The sequence below is a fragment of the Labrus mixtus genome, chromosome 20 (assembly GCF_963584025.1).
Source record: "Labrus mixtus chromosome 20, fLabMix1.1, whole genome shotgun sequence".
NCBI classification, from domain to species: Eukaryota; Metazoa; Chordata; class Actinopteri; order Labriformes; family Labridae; genus Labrus; species Labrus mixtus.
Genome location: NC_083631.1, coordinates 18,514,686 through 18,529,930, shown reverse-complemented (window position 1 = coordinate 18,529,930; position 15,245 = coordinate 18,514,686). Strand labels below are relative to the sequence as shown.

Sequence of the window (15,245 nt, the reverse complement as noted above, 5' to 3'; positions counted from 1 at the left end):
CTACATGTGTTAGTTTTGGGGAGAGTGACATGGCTGGTTAGCTAGCTAATCACGGTTTTTCAACACACTAATTATACTTTCATTATGTCTTAACTGTGCGCTGTGTTACTGATTTATAATTCTGGCATGCAGTTAGCTTTCTGGCTAAAAGCTGAGCCAAAATGTTCTTCAAACTGCATTGTGCTGTAAAAAAATCTACCATTGCCAAGTCATATCTTCTGGTGTAATAGTTTGTCGTCCTATGCATCTACTTCATGAGATAGTTGGATGTGCGAACAACTCCTTACAAACTCTCCCCAAAATTAACATTTTCTCTGATGAATAACACACAGTATTTGTTGTGTGTTTTCACATCTTTATCTTGGTTTTAACTAGAAAGCCTGAACCATGCCAGAGGTTCTGTTCTAACTATAATGATTATGTTTGTGTGTTTGTGGACATTACCTCGGGTTGATCGTAGTGCTCAATGCTCATGGTTAAGACATTGATGCAGATGATGAAGGTGATGAAGAGGTCCAGGTAGTGGCTGGTACACAGTGTGTGGATGGTCAGGCGGACGGGGGAGTAGTCGGCGTAGTAAGGCCTCTGCTTGGCCTCTGCAGCACACAGACAGACACAGAAACAAATGTAGAGACGACAAAGGGAGAGACAAATACCAAAACAGACAGACAGACAGACAGACAGACAGACAGACAGACAGACAGTGAGTCACGGTGCTTTAAATTTGAAATACCAGGGGCATGAACACAGTGGTGTGCACAGGAAGGGTTGGGGGCTAAGGAAGAGCACCAACAATCCTCCTTTTTCTCAGGCTGCAGAAGTTTGACTTTATTTTAATAAGATGCGGTATGCTTGTGCCTTAATGGGTCTCCATTATAACTGTCACATTAGAGGAGCCCTTAAGTAGCCTCGCTGACCGATTAGCATCTCAAGTGTGACTCTACTGTGCTCTAATTGTTAACCTGATCAGTGAGGTAACCTCCCCTTTACCCCGCTGTCAGACTGTGCACACCCCTGTCTGTGTGGTATGTTGAAATAAGACAGGACATGAGAGTCACAGGTTGGCTACCTAATTCTTTCTTTAGATGTTCAGAAAGACTGAAGTTCAATAGTTCAAAGTGCAAAGTCCCTTTTTGGTGCTATCCTGGATCAGTTACTTTTTTTTTTGGGGTCTAGGCTACCAGTATTCAAAATTAAGGTCTGCATAAAAAATTGCAAATCACATTGCTGCCTACTAGCTCTTTAAAAACAACAGCCAGAGTCTGGGTAGACCTCTTAGGACCTCTAATGTGGATTAAAACCTCCTCGGAAGAAAATCGCCTACCCCCCCGGAGATGTTTTAGACATTAAAAATAACTATATATAGAAATTATGAACCTTGTTGTTGAATGTCTGGGTTCACTTTTGTACATCGTAAAGATTCATCAGTATTCATTTCAGTCTGTTTCAGGCCCAGGTTAAAATGACTCATAGGAGCTTTAAATTATTTAACTGTAATCTGAAAGTTTTATCAGGATATAAACCCAAAAATGTTATACTTAATCTAATCCTTTCTTCTTTTACTTAAACAAGCTGTTATCAATTTTTGATCCTATAAGATAGCTGCTATCTGATCAGACTAGTTTCATAAAAAATGGGCCCTGGTTTTGTACCTGGTCAATTATTTTAACCCTATTTTCTAGCTACGCGCCGTCACTACTGGTTAACAGTGTGCATCTAAATCTACAAGCTTTTTAGTTAAGGTTTGGTACAGCAACAGGATAACACAGTAAAATACAGTCTGGGAGTTGTTGCAATGGATTCTCCTTTCATCAGACGGAACAGATCCCTGACCTGACCTGCCCCTGTACTAAACCAACCGGAGTGCTTTCTAATGGGAGCATCTTACAAGATTAGACTCATTCTGATTCCTGTCAGGGTAGAGAGAGCTCTACTGTTTATGCTGACCACACCGGAAAGAGTCATCTTCTTTAAAACCGAGATTACAGACTTCACTTTTGTTAAGTGTGTTACTACTATGAGAAGCTTCACAGCCTGTGAATAATAAACAGTCTCTAAGTGCAGCTGTTATTCTGAACATATGTCACCCCTGTACATTTCTATAAACTGTGTACTCACATGTCCATATTTAATGATTATTGATCACATTTGTGTGCGTGCATGTTTGAGTCAACCCCTGCAGAGTACACCATGCCCTGTCTATCCACTGCATGCTGTCATGCCTGTGGTGTAATGTCTTTGGTTCAGAGGGGGCTGCGCAGGGAACGTTCAACATCACACATTTTGCACAAAAAGAATAACTTAAGTGTTTCTCATTAAGTAGACAGGTTCGCCACAACTTCCATGTTTTTTGGAGTATGGGCTTTTTAAATTACTTCTATTCTAGTCTATTTGAACACATGTATTTATTTACCTTTTTAAAAAAATGAATCTACTTCTCTATGTACTGTGATGTTAAACGCACACTACAGCCACTCCTCTCTTGAATGACATCCCTACATGTATTTATAATGTATTCACATTAATCTCAGTAGTCTAAAACTTAATCTTTCCTTTTCTCTTCTTTGTTCCTTTTTTTTTAATTGACAATGATAATGTCCAAACATATATATATTTTTAAAGCCGATTTTAAGAACATTTATCTTGACTTTTTGCAGTTTTAGACCAGTGAGACCCGAACACAAGAAGAGAGCGGCGCTCTGCTCACACAATATACTGCCTTCTAGAAATGTATTTTTCTTCTTTTCTCCAACTCAAAATAAGAATAAAAACACACTACAAAGAACAAGTCCTTGTAAGACACTTCTTGGTGATGACAGTGTTTGGACTTGTGTTTTTGCAATAAGGGTGTGTTTCTGATGTCACCGCCAGCACGGTTTGTAATTCTCTTCAGAGTTGCAACTGTCGTACTCAACACTTTCTAACAGCTTTAGTACTCAACATATTTGCAGGAATAGCAGCCAAAACGTCTGCTATGTTTCTGAGTCTGCCAGTCAAAGCATGTCGTAAAGGGAAAAGTCCTTCTTTGTCCACGTGTCGAGAGACGCCTCGGGCTCAGGGCTGCACATGCACTCAGGGAGGGACAGAGGGGACATTGGCATTTCACCGACCAGAATCTTTTTTTTGGAGAATCCGCCTCAATCAGCGTCACATGCAGGTAGGGGCTGCAAAGGTTTTCCTTTGTTACAATAATAAAAAAGCAAAAATATTATCTATTCTAATTGAGCTTTTAATGATATTTAAAAACAGTTGTTTTGCCGAATTAAATAGAAACTTCTGAAGACGTTATCGCAATTTGTCTTTTTTTTTTTTTTTTTTTTTTACTGCTATTTAAAGAGTGAGTAAAACAAAGTTCAGAGAGTTTCACACAAATGTTGTTTGGGGTTGGCCAGTTTCTTTAGTTGTCCATGAAAGTAAGACGGGAATGGTTAAGGGGAGGAATGTTGCAATCATGCAGATGCATGCATAGACTGGCATAGCCCACGCCTTCTGTCAGTGATAAATCACTGTTTGTGTGAGCTAGCCAGTCTTTTAAACTCTCCCTTTCTTCTATTTTTACATCGAGAACAGATAATATAGCCCTGTTTTCTTTCTCTTTCATTCTCTTTCTCTCTTTTTCAGGCTCTGAAAGCAGGCAGTGCTCAGAAAAATAGACTACCGACCAGCCCCTCCATTCTCCTTACTCCTGCGCTTTTTCTCTATCATTTTGAGCCTCTTCTCTTCCCGTAGGCGGGCCTCCTCCTCTTCCTGGTCCTGCCGGCACTTGTGGAAGTTCTCCACCACGACGCCGACGAACATGTTGAGGACGAAGAAGCTGACGATGAGCAGGAAGGAGATGAAGTAGAGCAGCATCCAGGGGTTGTGGTTCCTCACAGGCTGAGAGGAAAAGACAAGAGGTTTTCAGTCGTTTTTGTTAAAGTGGGGTTCAGGTAAAAAGGGATTTAATACTTGTACTTTGTTCATGCAGGGAAGCGACCACAAATACAACACTGCCAGTTCAGAGCCGCACAGGTTGCCATGACAAACTGTCCTTGTGTACCCTTGGATGAAAGATTTCTCTGTATGATATTACAAACACAATTTTGCTTTGAAATGTGACTGCTGACTATTTCAGCACATTACACCACCGGCAGCCGTGAACTCAGGTTATAAACTCCCCTTTTGATCCTTGTGTTTGCGAAGAACCTGTCATCACCTCACCTCTGCCATTAGACTTTTTTTGTATATTTAATACATTGCAAAGCTTCACAGATCGAGGCATTGGCTTGTCGCACACGCAGCTGAGTCTGATTGTGTTCTAGACAGTAACCGATACAAAAGTCCAAACTGTTTTCAAATGTTGGTCTGGAAACAGGTCAGGCTTCACACAGCCTAAACGAGCCTTTAAGGGCGCGGTCACACTGGCCATCCGTACCGTGCCCAACAGCAAAACTGTTCAATACATTTCTACAGAATGACTCATTTTTACCTGTTGGTCCACTCCCACTGCGTCCAGACCATCATACATGATATTGACCCAGCCATCCTTACAGGACAGGACGAACAGAGACATCAGAGCCTGGAGGGGAAACAGGAATGTCAAAACACTTGGATTTCCAAAATAAAATAACATTGTTCCGAGTGGAGTCACGGATCACAAATCCTGCGGTTCGGATTAGAGCACAGATTTTTATCATAAATCAGATTGACAAAAAAAATACATACATATATTTTAACACTCCTCAGCTCGACATGAGTCACTGTCTGTAGCTTTAATCTGTTTTTACTATTTTTTTTAGAATATGCTTTAATTTTTCTTCATCCCTCCATTCATCCACACCTGGATCAGGTTGTCAAAGTTGTATTTCCTTCGTATCCAGCGGTAACTGGCCTGCAGACAGTCAGACTTGTTTGTGATGTTTTTGGTGTCCAGACCCTCACAGTGGTAAAACTTCCCTTTGAACAGCTGAAGAAAGAGAAACAGATGAAAGAGTCTACAGAGCTGTTTTCCAGACACTCACACATTATCTAAATCACACTGACGCTTTGAGCATGTTAAAGTCCAGTCTATTAATTCCAGAAATAAAAAGGAGATTTCATAGAGCCCATCCTTATCAGAAGTTTTTTTTTTTTTTTCTTCGAGCTCGGCTAAAAGCCGGCCCGGTTCATGTTGTCCCTTTCACTCTTCACCTAATTGTCATTCAGACACAAAAGCCTTTTGTCCGTTTGATATTCAGGACACTTCCAATCACCCCTCAAGTCACAATCACATTCTGAGCTGCTCAACCAGACTGATATTTCTCTGCTGCAAAGGGGCAGAATACCTTTCTCTTAATTCTTTGAGCTCAGAGAATGCAAACAACCGAGCAGATTGTGCTTTTGATCACGACCTAAGTACGTGTCTGTGTTGTGAAAGTTTGTGTCACCGTGTTTGACTGTAAAATTACCTGAACCCCCAGGATGCCGAAAACAATAAAGAAGGCGCAGCAGATAAGGACAATGTTCCCGATGGGCCTAAGAGAGGTGATGAGTGTCTCCACAACCAACTTCAAACCCGGGGCTCGACTGATCACCCTGATGACAAAAATAAAGACGCCAAGATGTTCGTCAGTACCAGGATGAAAAAGCACTGGACATATTCACATGCTTGAAAACAGACATACAGTACATATGCGTCGACTCAAACCAACACAAACACAAGTGTACCTCAGTGGGCGTAGTGTTCGTAGGAGGCGGAGGACTCGGAGGATGCCCAGGATCCTGTTCCCGCCGGTGTACGCCAGTGAGACCAGAATGTCCACCAGAGACACGAAGACCAACAAACCGTCGAGGACGTTCCAGCTGGACTGGAGGTAAGTCTGCTTCCCGAAGCAGAAACCGAGCGCTACAACCTGGTGAAACCCAAACAGATTGATGGAAGTATGAAAGCATTCTGCTAGCTGTGATTCAGAGCTCTAACTAGGATGTTATTAATAGAAGCTCTAAGTGAACATCCATTCAGTATATTTACTCTTTTTCTCATGTGATACAGAGTGATTTGTGTTTTTCATTGCTTCTCTGTTTACATGAGGATTGTTTCTATTGTTTCTATCTGTTGATAAAACTAAAGAGGGAGCTAAAGGTATTCAGCACTGAAGAAGAAGACGAAGAAGAAGAAATACTTTATTAATCCCCAAAGTGAAATTCAGTTTGGAGTCAAACACAAATTTCCCCAAGGCAACAATAAAGTGTATCACATCGTATCGTATACCCTCCAGTATTGTATCGTATCCTAATGTATGGTATTGTAATGTAACATATCGTAATGTATAGTATTGTATTGTAATGTACGGTATCCTATCGTTATTTATCATATTTTATTATATCGTATTGTATCAGATCATAATGTACAAGATTGTAATTTATCGTATTGTATTGAATCATAATGTATCGTATCATATCATATCGGAATTAATCTTATTGTATCATATGGTCTTGTATCCTATCGTACCGTTATATCCAGTCATTTTCCTGAGATCTCAACTCATTATTTCTGGTATCCTACAAAAATCTTAATAAAACAACCCTTCATGGCATCGTGGTACAAACAGAGTAAATCAAATATATGGATGCACGTCCACTTAGGGCTTCTGTAGTTAATGGGGTAGGATTGACATTAAAAAACACATCATCAGGAAAAAAGTAAAGTGAGCTTACCTTGACGGCCATCTCTGCCAGGAATATCACAGTGAAAACGTAGTTGGACACACTCAGAAACACTCGCTCCTAAAGAAGAATTTAGACATGAATATAGTGTTAGACATTTTGTAAACACTATGGTACATATTCCTCTAGTACATGAGCTGCTCTATACAATCAGCCTGTTATTTTAACAGTTACAGTTACCACTAAATTACTCAATAAAGAAAACAGTTAATCAGGGAATACAGCAAAAGTCTGGGAATAAATTCCATACCGAGAAATGTCTTCACTAATGTGTTCATAATGGTGTCTTATATAACACATGTAAAAAGAGCTGCTCAGAGTTGGGGTACCTGGAACCTGATTTGTGAAAAATTGAAAATGTTGACCTCTGCCTTAGGTAGCGTGTGAGGGGTCAAACTAAAGATTTGTCAGGATTCTGAATTTACTGCAAGCATTTGTTTTGCACAAAATCCATCCCCTGTTGGAAAAACAAAAAACAAGTCGCTTTATGATTTCATTTTCTCAAATACTAGTTAGAAAGCAACACTTGGTAAGGAGTTTATTCCCAGATTGGCCAAATATCTGACTGACTAAGTAAAAGTAAGGAGTTAGGTAAAGTGAAAAAAAAAAGCATTTTAAAATAATAATAAGGAATGGAATCAGCTTAAAGACGCAGACATATTGTGCAAGCGTTCTGAGTGTTTGCCTTACAGTGCTGTTGGACTTTATATCAGGTCTCTCCAGAGCAATGGTGATGCAGTTAAGGAAGATGAAAACCAGAACCACATGGTCGAACAATCTGTGAGAGATCACACTTTGGCACCACACCCGGAGTCTAAACTCACACACACACACACACACACACACACACACACACACACACACACACACACACACACACACACACAGCCCACACACACAGACATAAACAGAGTTATCTATAAAGTCTCTATGGTGTGTTAAAGCTATTGACCGTACAATTAGCAGTGAGGGAGCAGTAAAAGTGGAAGCATATTTAGAGACATGGAGTACGGAAGTTGTGTTATACTGGAAACATACAGACTGATATATGTGTTCTGATGTGTGTGTGTGTGTGTGTGTGTGTGTGTGTGTGTGTGTGTGTGTGTGTGTGTGTGCATGACACTCACAGGCTCTCCGGAGAGAACAGATACAGATTCCAGTCTTCGTGCTCTTTGCACCAGCGGGGCTTCAAGTTAAGGACCTTCGTTTTGATCCAGTAGCAGAAAGAACTCTGCAGAAGGAGAAAGACAAGTGTCAAAACTATAAAACATGAAGGACAATTTCCCTGAAATGTATCACTGCATGACCGTTCATCAAGATTTTTTCATAGGCATCTGTTTTGTTTTTTTGTTTTTTTTAACCGAAGCCTCGAGCATTATCATCATAATCCTAATCGGTCCTAGACCATGTCTTGGTCTTGGCTCGGTCTCGGAGCACTCTGGTTCTCGATTAGTGTGGTCTTGACTTCAACACTAATTACCACTGAATGACGCACCGGACATGCACGCCAACCATTGTCACTGAAAAGCCTTCAGAGGACAGAAACACTAACCAGCCCAATTATTATACGTCCAAAAAAAAAAAAAAGTTTAAAAAGTAGCAACTGGTGTGTATGCTCTCAGCACCGCCAACGCGAGGAAAGAACGCGTGAGGGTGAGAGAGAGAGAAAGAGAGAAAGAGCTGTCGGAGCAAGTCACGTAGTTGCCAGGTGAACTTGTGCGGGGACTCTGTGATTGGCTAGTTATGTTTACATGATTGGTGATTTAATGCAGACCAAATGATTTTTAAAAAAATGAACAAGTACAAAGGTGCGGGACAACAGATCAAACACACTTATGTCAAGATGAAGCTCAGTGTAATATTGTTGGGGATATTTATTTAGTGTAATCATAATGTGTGATTTTTTTTAACACAATTCTGAAAAATGTTGCCAATGTAACCACCAGGCTACAAAAGAAAACACAACAGTGCTGCGTTAAGATAACAATGACCTTCCCCCTGCACTGTGTTCTGCTTTGCATCAGAAGAATGACGAGGCCTGAAAGCATCAACAGTTGTGTTTTGTGGAATTTACTTGCAAGATTAACAATTACACCTCAGAAAAACAACAATCCTCAATTTAATCGGAGTTCACAAGAGTGTTGCTTATGTTAGCCGTTCCACGCTTAAAATCTATGGGGGCACGATAAACAAGTGTTTTCCTGCATAAGTTAAGAAGTGGATAATTGGACCACAGAAGGCAGTCTGCACTTAGCGAGTGCACCAGCTCAATAGAGAGTGTTGAGGAACTCATTAAAGTTTCCATTAAACAAACATAAGAAAGCTTAGGTGCGCAGCTTCTGTTCTTCAGGATTCCAATTAAAAAACAGCCGAAAGTCAACCTCTCCAACACCGCTTATTTGGCAAACTGCAGCCTGTGGGAGTGTGCGGTGCATCCAGGTGTGCAACTCCTGGTGTGTGTACGGAGTGTGTGTGTGTGTGTGTGTAAACTCGGTGATAAGAAGCGTCTGCTGAGATATCCTTGAGGCTGAAATCCATAATCCCTGACACGGACACACACACACACACAGAGAACCACATGTCCCAGCTGGCATATCAAACACATGCACTAGTGTGAGACGTTGCAAACACACACACACACACACACACACACACACACACACACACACACACACACACACACACACACACACACACACACACACACACACACACACACACACACACACACACACACACACACACACACACACACACACACACACACAACCTTACATGCATGCACTCATGGCAGGGTCTGATTGAACCCTCCAGTGTACAATCTGCCAAGAGGGGACGGCTTTTGTTTTAGTGGGCTCCATGGCTTAACAAACTCAATTTGGAGCAGATGACACCATCAACAATGTCACAACAGAGGTCGCCCCAGACCACAGGGGAGTACATCCTTCTCCGCTTCACACACACACACACACACACACACATACAACCACAATGGCTGTACATACACACATTGTCTGTACCCACTGAGAAAACAATTGCTCCCCAATCCAATCAATTACAACCTGACTATTAGTGTCCCTCTAGGCCTTGCTATGTGAACACAAAACACACTCTAACATCTTATAGAAAGAGGTTGATGACAGGCGGAGGAGACAAAAAGGAATGAGACAAAAGGCCTGAAATAGAGCCTGACCGATTTATCGGCCAGCCGATAATATCGGCGGATATTAGCTTATCAAGTGACTATTGTTTCGGCTAATTTTATCTCTGATATGCCCTGATATTACAAGATGGATTCACCAGTCAAACGGTCAAATTTCTTTGAGTATCATTGTATTAAACTAGCAGTTCTCTATGGATTACAACAACAATATCACTCTCCAGAGTGTCAAGCGGTGATGAACGTACATGCGCAGTTCATTTCCAGTTGAGTGACCATCTTAGTCTTTATTATCATGTTGCCTTCATCTTTTCCACAAGTGTTTGATAACTGCATTTCAGGGTTCAACACAGTAAAGGTGTATATCTTTATCTATCTCTAAAGATAGAAGAAAGACATCGGCGGATATATAGGTTTCAGATTTTTCTCTCCCCAATATCGTTATCGGTATCGGCCCCAAAAATCCCATATTGGTCAAGCCCTGTGAAATACATTTGTAAACTACGGAAGCCCTAAGCGGACATGCATCAATACATTTTATTTACTCCATTCTCCCCTGAAAGCCAGTCAAATCTGCTCACTTCTTAACTTGTCTGAAGAGCCCACTCTAGTTTGTCCGCATGTTTTTTTTTGTTTTTTTTTTTAAAGCTATGACTCATGTTGACTTACATCATCATCTAAGTCGTCCTCAGGCGTGGAGTCTTCCTTTGACTCTGAGCTCATGTGAGGGTCATAGTTCAGGGTCCTCCCATTACAGTCGCCATACTCTGTTATAATGGAGGGGAAGAGAGTGGACGCCTGCAGCAGCTCCAAATGATCCGGCTGCAGTCTGTTGGCCACCCCGCCGGCATCCCCCTTGTTCTCCCCACTGTCCTCCTCCTCTCCTCCCTCTCCGGACAACAGGCTCTCCCTTTCCCCGCTGGTGTCTCGCCTTTTGAGGCTCGGCGCCCTCCCCAGGCTGTTCCAGCTCGAGCGCCGGCTTCCCCAGGAGCGGGGAGGAAGAGGGGAGCGTCTGCCGGGACTTGAGAGGCTCTGGGAAAACAGGATTCAAGTGTAAGCATAGTGTGTGGATATGACGATGAATGAGTCCTTTAAGATCCCCAAGATAAGGAACAAGCAGGAATGTATCTTATTGGTTGCATTTTTACATTTTATTCTACAACTGTTCTCAAGCTGTTTGGCTGCTGGACTGAATGTCATGCCAAAATGCTCTACTTTTTTAAAATATGTTAAGTTCAAAGGATTTTTCCCATTTTCCCCTGAGCTAGCACCAAGTAATTACCAGATTTTCTGTCAAGCATCACGTGTTCCTTGTGGAATAAGCCACTGTCCACCCGTCCACTATCCTAGCTGCCTACATACTAAAGTTTAACTACAATGTCAGAAGGTTTAAAACCGATGAATGACAAGAGAAAATTCCTTCTTCTTTCAAAAGTCCTGAGTCCTCTTTGATAAGAAGGGAAATTAAAACATTTAATTTTTGCAGTTGATGGATTTACGGGTCACTGGCAGATTGAAACATTTACCGCCTGTGATAAACTCAAGTGTTCCCCTGTGTATCACATGAGTCATGACTTCTAAGCCCTGTTGCTGTTTTCCATTTGGGACCTTTCAACTAATTCAAACTTTTCTCACAGCACACAAGATGGGAAGATTAGACGCTGTTTAAGTGTTGTGCTGCTGTTGTACTGATTCCAGCTTCAGCACTGTACCAGTATATAGAATCTGACAAATCGTTATCATTCAGGGGTTTCCAGATTGTTCAGCAACTGAAAGATCCCTGGATACTGACATACTGTAGGGATATTTAAAGATTGAACAACATTACTGATTAGCTACTGCTAGCCAGCAGCTGATGTTAGCATTCAGCAACTCTTCTACAGACATTACAGTTTGATATTCAAACTTGTGCGGTATGATTATGCCTCGCAGTTTTTCTCTTCCTTCTAGAATAGAATAGAATAGAATAGATGTTTATTGCCATTTGCACAGGTACAGGACAGTACAGGTACGTTGGAATTCTTGTGCGTTTCTCCCTGAGTCAGCTTCTACAAAAAAAGTTAAAATTATATATAAAATAGACTAGCATTGTAAGAAAAAAAAAGAGTAGAAAAAAGTAAAAGTAAAAATAAATAATTTGTATTAACAGCTAAGTAAATTAAAATAAACTGTACAGAAGTTATACACTGTATTAAAGCAAATATATAATACAAAATAACAAGGGGAACACTGCACAATGAAATGAAAATATAAATATGTTTTCTTATTGCACCTGAGGTTATTGCACACATATTTTCCACACAATTTTCCTAATTCTGAAACGAGGAAAAAGGAATCAAACAAAAAAGATTCCTGAAGGCTGTGGTCCTCAAATCTTTAGTTCATTTTTTCGGATATAAAGTATTTGTTAAACTCACCAGAGAATGCTGGTCGTAGGCTAAGTGGTCAATGGACGTGGAGCTTCCGCGGCGAGAATCTGCATGACCGAGTCCTGCCTCAGAGAAGCCTAGTCCCACCTCCCCATACTGAGGCACCCCCACGAGGTCATCTCCAAGAATGGAGTCAGGTCCCAGAGAGCCTTTAGGAGTGGGCATGGGCGTGGCTGCTGTGCGCATGATTATGGGAGGAGCCATTGTGCCGCGCGGGTCAACGTGACCGTTGGCTGTCATGATCAGAGAGTACATTTTGAGCTCTGTTGACGAGGAGGAGAAATAAAGACAATATTGACATCTTTATTTAGTCACTCAATGATTTTGCAGTTTGAACTACGTAAGTCCATTTTACAATCAGAACAGGAAAACAACATATAAAAGATCAGCAGCTGTTAGATAGCAGCCAATGAAAGCATTCACATTGTGTTTGTTAATCTAACATGTTACAAAAGGAATAAAAAAATGCCTAGCTAATAATGAAGTTAGCAAGCTAACAGGGACATTAGCAAGATATTTCTTGTACGCTGACTAAGCTAATAAATTGTTTGTTGGTTTAAATATAAATAGCATAAAGAAGACCACCAAACTGTTGAATATGACTCAATGTTTTCAGTGATGTAACCTACCAGTGTCTCTTAGCTGTTCAACCTTCTCGTCCTCCTCAAAGTTGTCGGATTTCTTCTCATCATCTGACTCTGATCGATTAGCATCACCCTGCAAAACACACACACGTCAGATATTTAGCATTTTTTCAACAGTTCGTATAGATTAAAGGTGCTCATGGAATTGATTTTGTTTCAGAGCTTGGAGGATATTTTCCTGGTTGAGCTCCTTCGTTGACACACATAATAACGGGGTTTGATGAGAAAAAGATTGGTGACATGGAATGATCAGGGTGTGTGTTACAGGCTTATTGTAATCTTCTTTCTATCATCTCCGTTAAAAGCAGCTGTGTCTGACATGTTTGACAGGTTTGTAATTGAGTGTCTGGACCTGTGGTCTTCAGATGGCTCCATTGGAAGATAATTACCGGCAAGAAAATACCCTGATACATCCACACACATTAACATCTAATACATAGCAGCATTCACTCTAATTTGACAGACAGGCTAGCAAGTAGCTGTTTACCAGGAGGCTTAAGGCCTGCCTCGTCTCCACCTTTTTGCCTGTTTCTAGATTGATCCAAAGTAAGGTGGAATTTGCATTTCCAATATGGAGGCCTCCAATCGTTAGAGGCTTTATATGCGATTTTTAACACTTAAATATAATAGAAATCAAGTATATCCTCTGAAAATAACTCTGTGAGTCATGACTGTCTACAATGGGTGTAACACCCGAGTCCCACTGTCTGTGATGTTTTCAGAGTTTTCAGAGTCCTATCTTCAGTTTGTTTACATCGCCGGCCCAACGGATGACTCCTCCCCTCGCGAATAAAAGTTGTTTAATTGAGGGACTAGAGAAAAGAAGAATAACATACTGTACTCACTGCTTAACTGTGTTTCTAGATCACGCTCATTTCGGGCAAATTTACATGCAGTGTGAAGATACGAGCATAATAAAGATCGCTAGCATTAGCACGCTAACACAACAATGCACCGCGAGTTGTTTTGGTTTCATGCTGGTGCTCAAGGGGCGACATCTGCTGGATCAAAAAGTCGCATATAACGCCTTTAAGCTTGAGACCACCTTTTTTTAGAAAGCAATGAGTGATGTCCCTCAGTCTACATCCATGTTTTATACAGTCTATGAAAAACATCTACAAGTCTGGGCAAAGATGGACCATGTCCCTAAGATTCACGTGGAGTTTTTCCTAAAAAAAAACTATTTTTCTCACCTCAGCCTGAAAGCCCTCAACCAAGATGGCCACTAGCAAGTTGAAGAGCACATAGTTCCCAAATGTCATGAGAGCAACAAAGTAAAGAGCAGCCCATGGAGAGGTGGAGGCCATGCCGTTATACAACACCACATTCCAGTCCTCCTGGGTAAGAATCTGCAGATTGAACGAAACACAGACAGGGAGTTAGGCATAAATAAGGAAGCGGTGAAGGGGGAAGAGATGGATGGAGGCAAAAATAGACACTGGCAGAGGTAATGTCAGGTTTAGAGATGCATTATTTCAAAACAAGAAAAACAGATTTCCAGTTCAACAGTATCAGTGCATGTTATAAACAGAAGGAAAATGTTCTCAGATCAAAGGGGAAGAAGTTAAAGATAGAGAGAAGCAATGAATCAAGCCTTATTGCTCACAATATTAGCCTTTACAGCTCTTATGGGTTCTGTACGCTCTAAAACCCCAGAATTATGCTACTTTATTGCTATTGTGCTGCAATACTTCAACTGCACATGGGATTAGTGTAAGTGTGTGTGGGTGTGTGTGTGTGTGTGTGTGTGTGTGTGTGTGTGTTTGTGTGTGTCTGTGTGTGTGTGCCTGTGTTTAAATCAATGTGAATGATGAAAGCGTTTAAAAGTAGGACGCTGTTCATGATGCAGCATGAAAGCACACTCCTTCTCTGCCCACTCAGAGAGCGCTGTAGCAGAAAGGCAATCCACCCTGCTGTCTGTGTGCATGTGGATATGCAAGTACACAGACACAGACACACACACACACACACACACACACACACACACACACACACACACACACACACACACACACACACACACACACACACACACACACACACACACACACACACAAAGACAAAAGTGAGATCTTTAAACTGCCTTCTTCTGTGTTCTACCTTTCTGCTGACGCATCTGATACAGAAAAAGAGGACAATCTTTCTGGAGCGATGAACAATATCTCCACACAGGGGGAGGGCAAAAAAAAAAAACAGTGGTGGCAGAGTGTGTGCATAAGCTTAATTCTTCATTTTACAGCATTTGACTTATGGGCTGGCTACATTCAGCTTGGTTTTGATTTGGGATTGCCAAGTGACAATCTTAGAAGCAGGGGTGTGTCCAGAGGG

General features: G+C 41.3%; 1 protein-coding gene across 2 annotated transcripts in view; it reads right to left on the bottom strand.

Annotated features, from left to right (window-relative positions):
- The window catches only part of cacna1ha (calcium channel, voltage-dependent, T type, alpha 1H subunit a), a 57,909-nt gene that overhangs the window by 16,453 nt on the left and 26,211 nt on the right, over window positions 1-15,245 (bottom strand). Inside the window, exons 14-26 of one of the 2 annotated variants that reach the window (XM_061065272.1) lie at window positions 14,111-14,266; window positions 12,903-12,990; window positions 12,262-12,536; window positions 10,514-10,876; window positions 7,812-7,915; window positions 7,375-7,498; window positions 6,676-6,744; window positions 5,686-5,870; window positions 5,427-5,553; window positions 4,820-4,945; window positions 4,469-4,558; window positions 3,663-3,876; window positions 445-596 (exon numbers count right to left, since the gene is read on the bottom strand). In XM_061065272.1, coding sequence (XP_060921255.1) covers window positions 445-596; window positions 3,663-3,876; window positions 4,469-4,558; window positions 4,820-4,945; window positions 5,427-5,553; window positions 5,686-5,870; window positions 6,676-6,744; window positions 7,375-7,498; window positions 7,812-7,915; window positions 10,514-10,876; window positions 12,262-12,536; window positions 12,903-12,990; window positions 14,111-14,266 — 2,073 coding nt within the window. The remainder of the gene's footprint in view (window positions 1-444; window positions 597-3,662; window positions 3,877-4,468; window positions 4,559-4,819; window positions 4,946-5,426; window positions 5,554-5,685; window positions 5,871-6,675; window positions 6,745-7,374; window positions 7,499-7,811; window positions 7,916-10,513; window positions 10,877-12,261; window positions 12,537-12,902; window positions 12,991-14,110; window positions 14,267-15,245) is intronic. The other variant, XM_061065273.1, reaches the window with a different exon arrangement.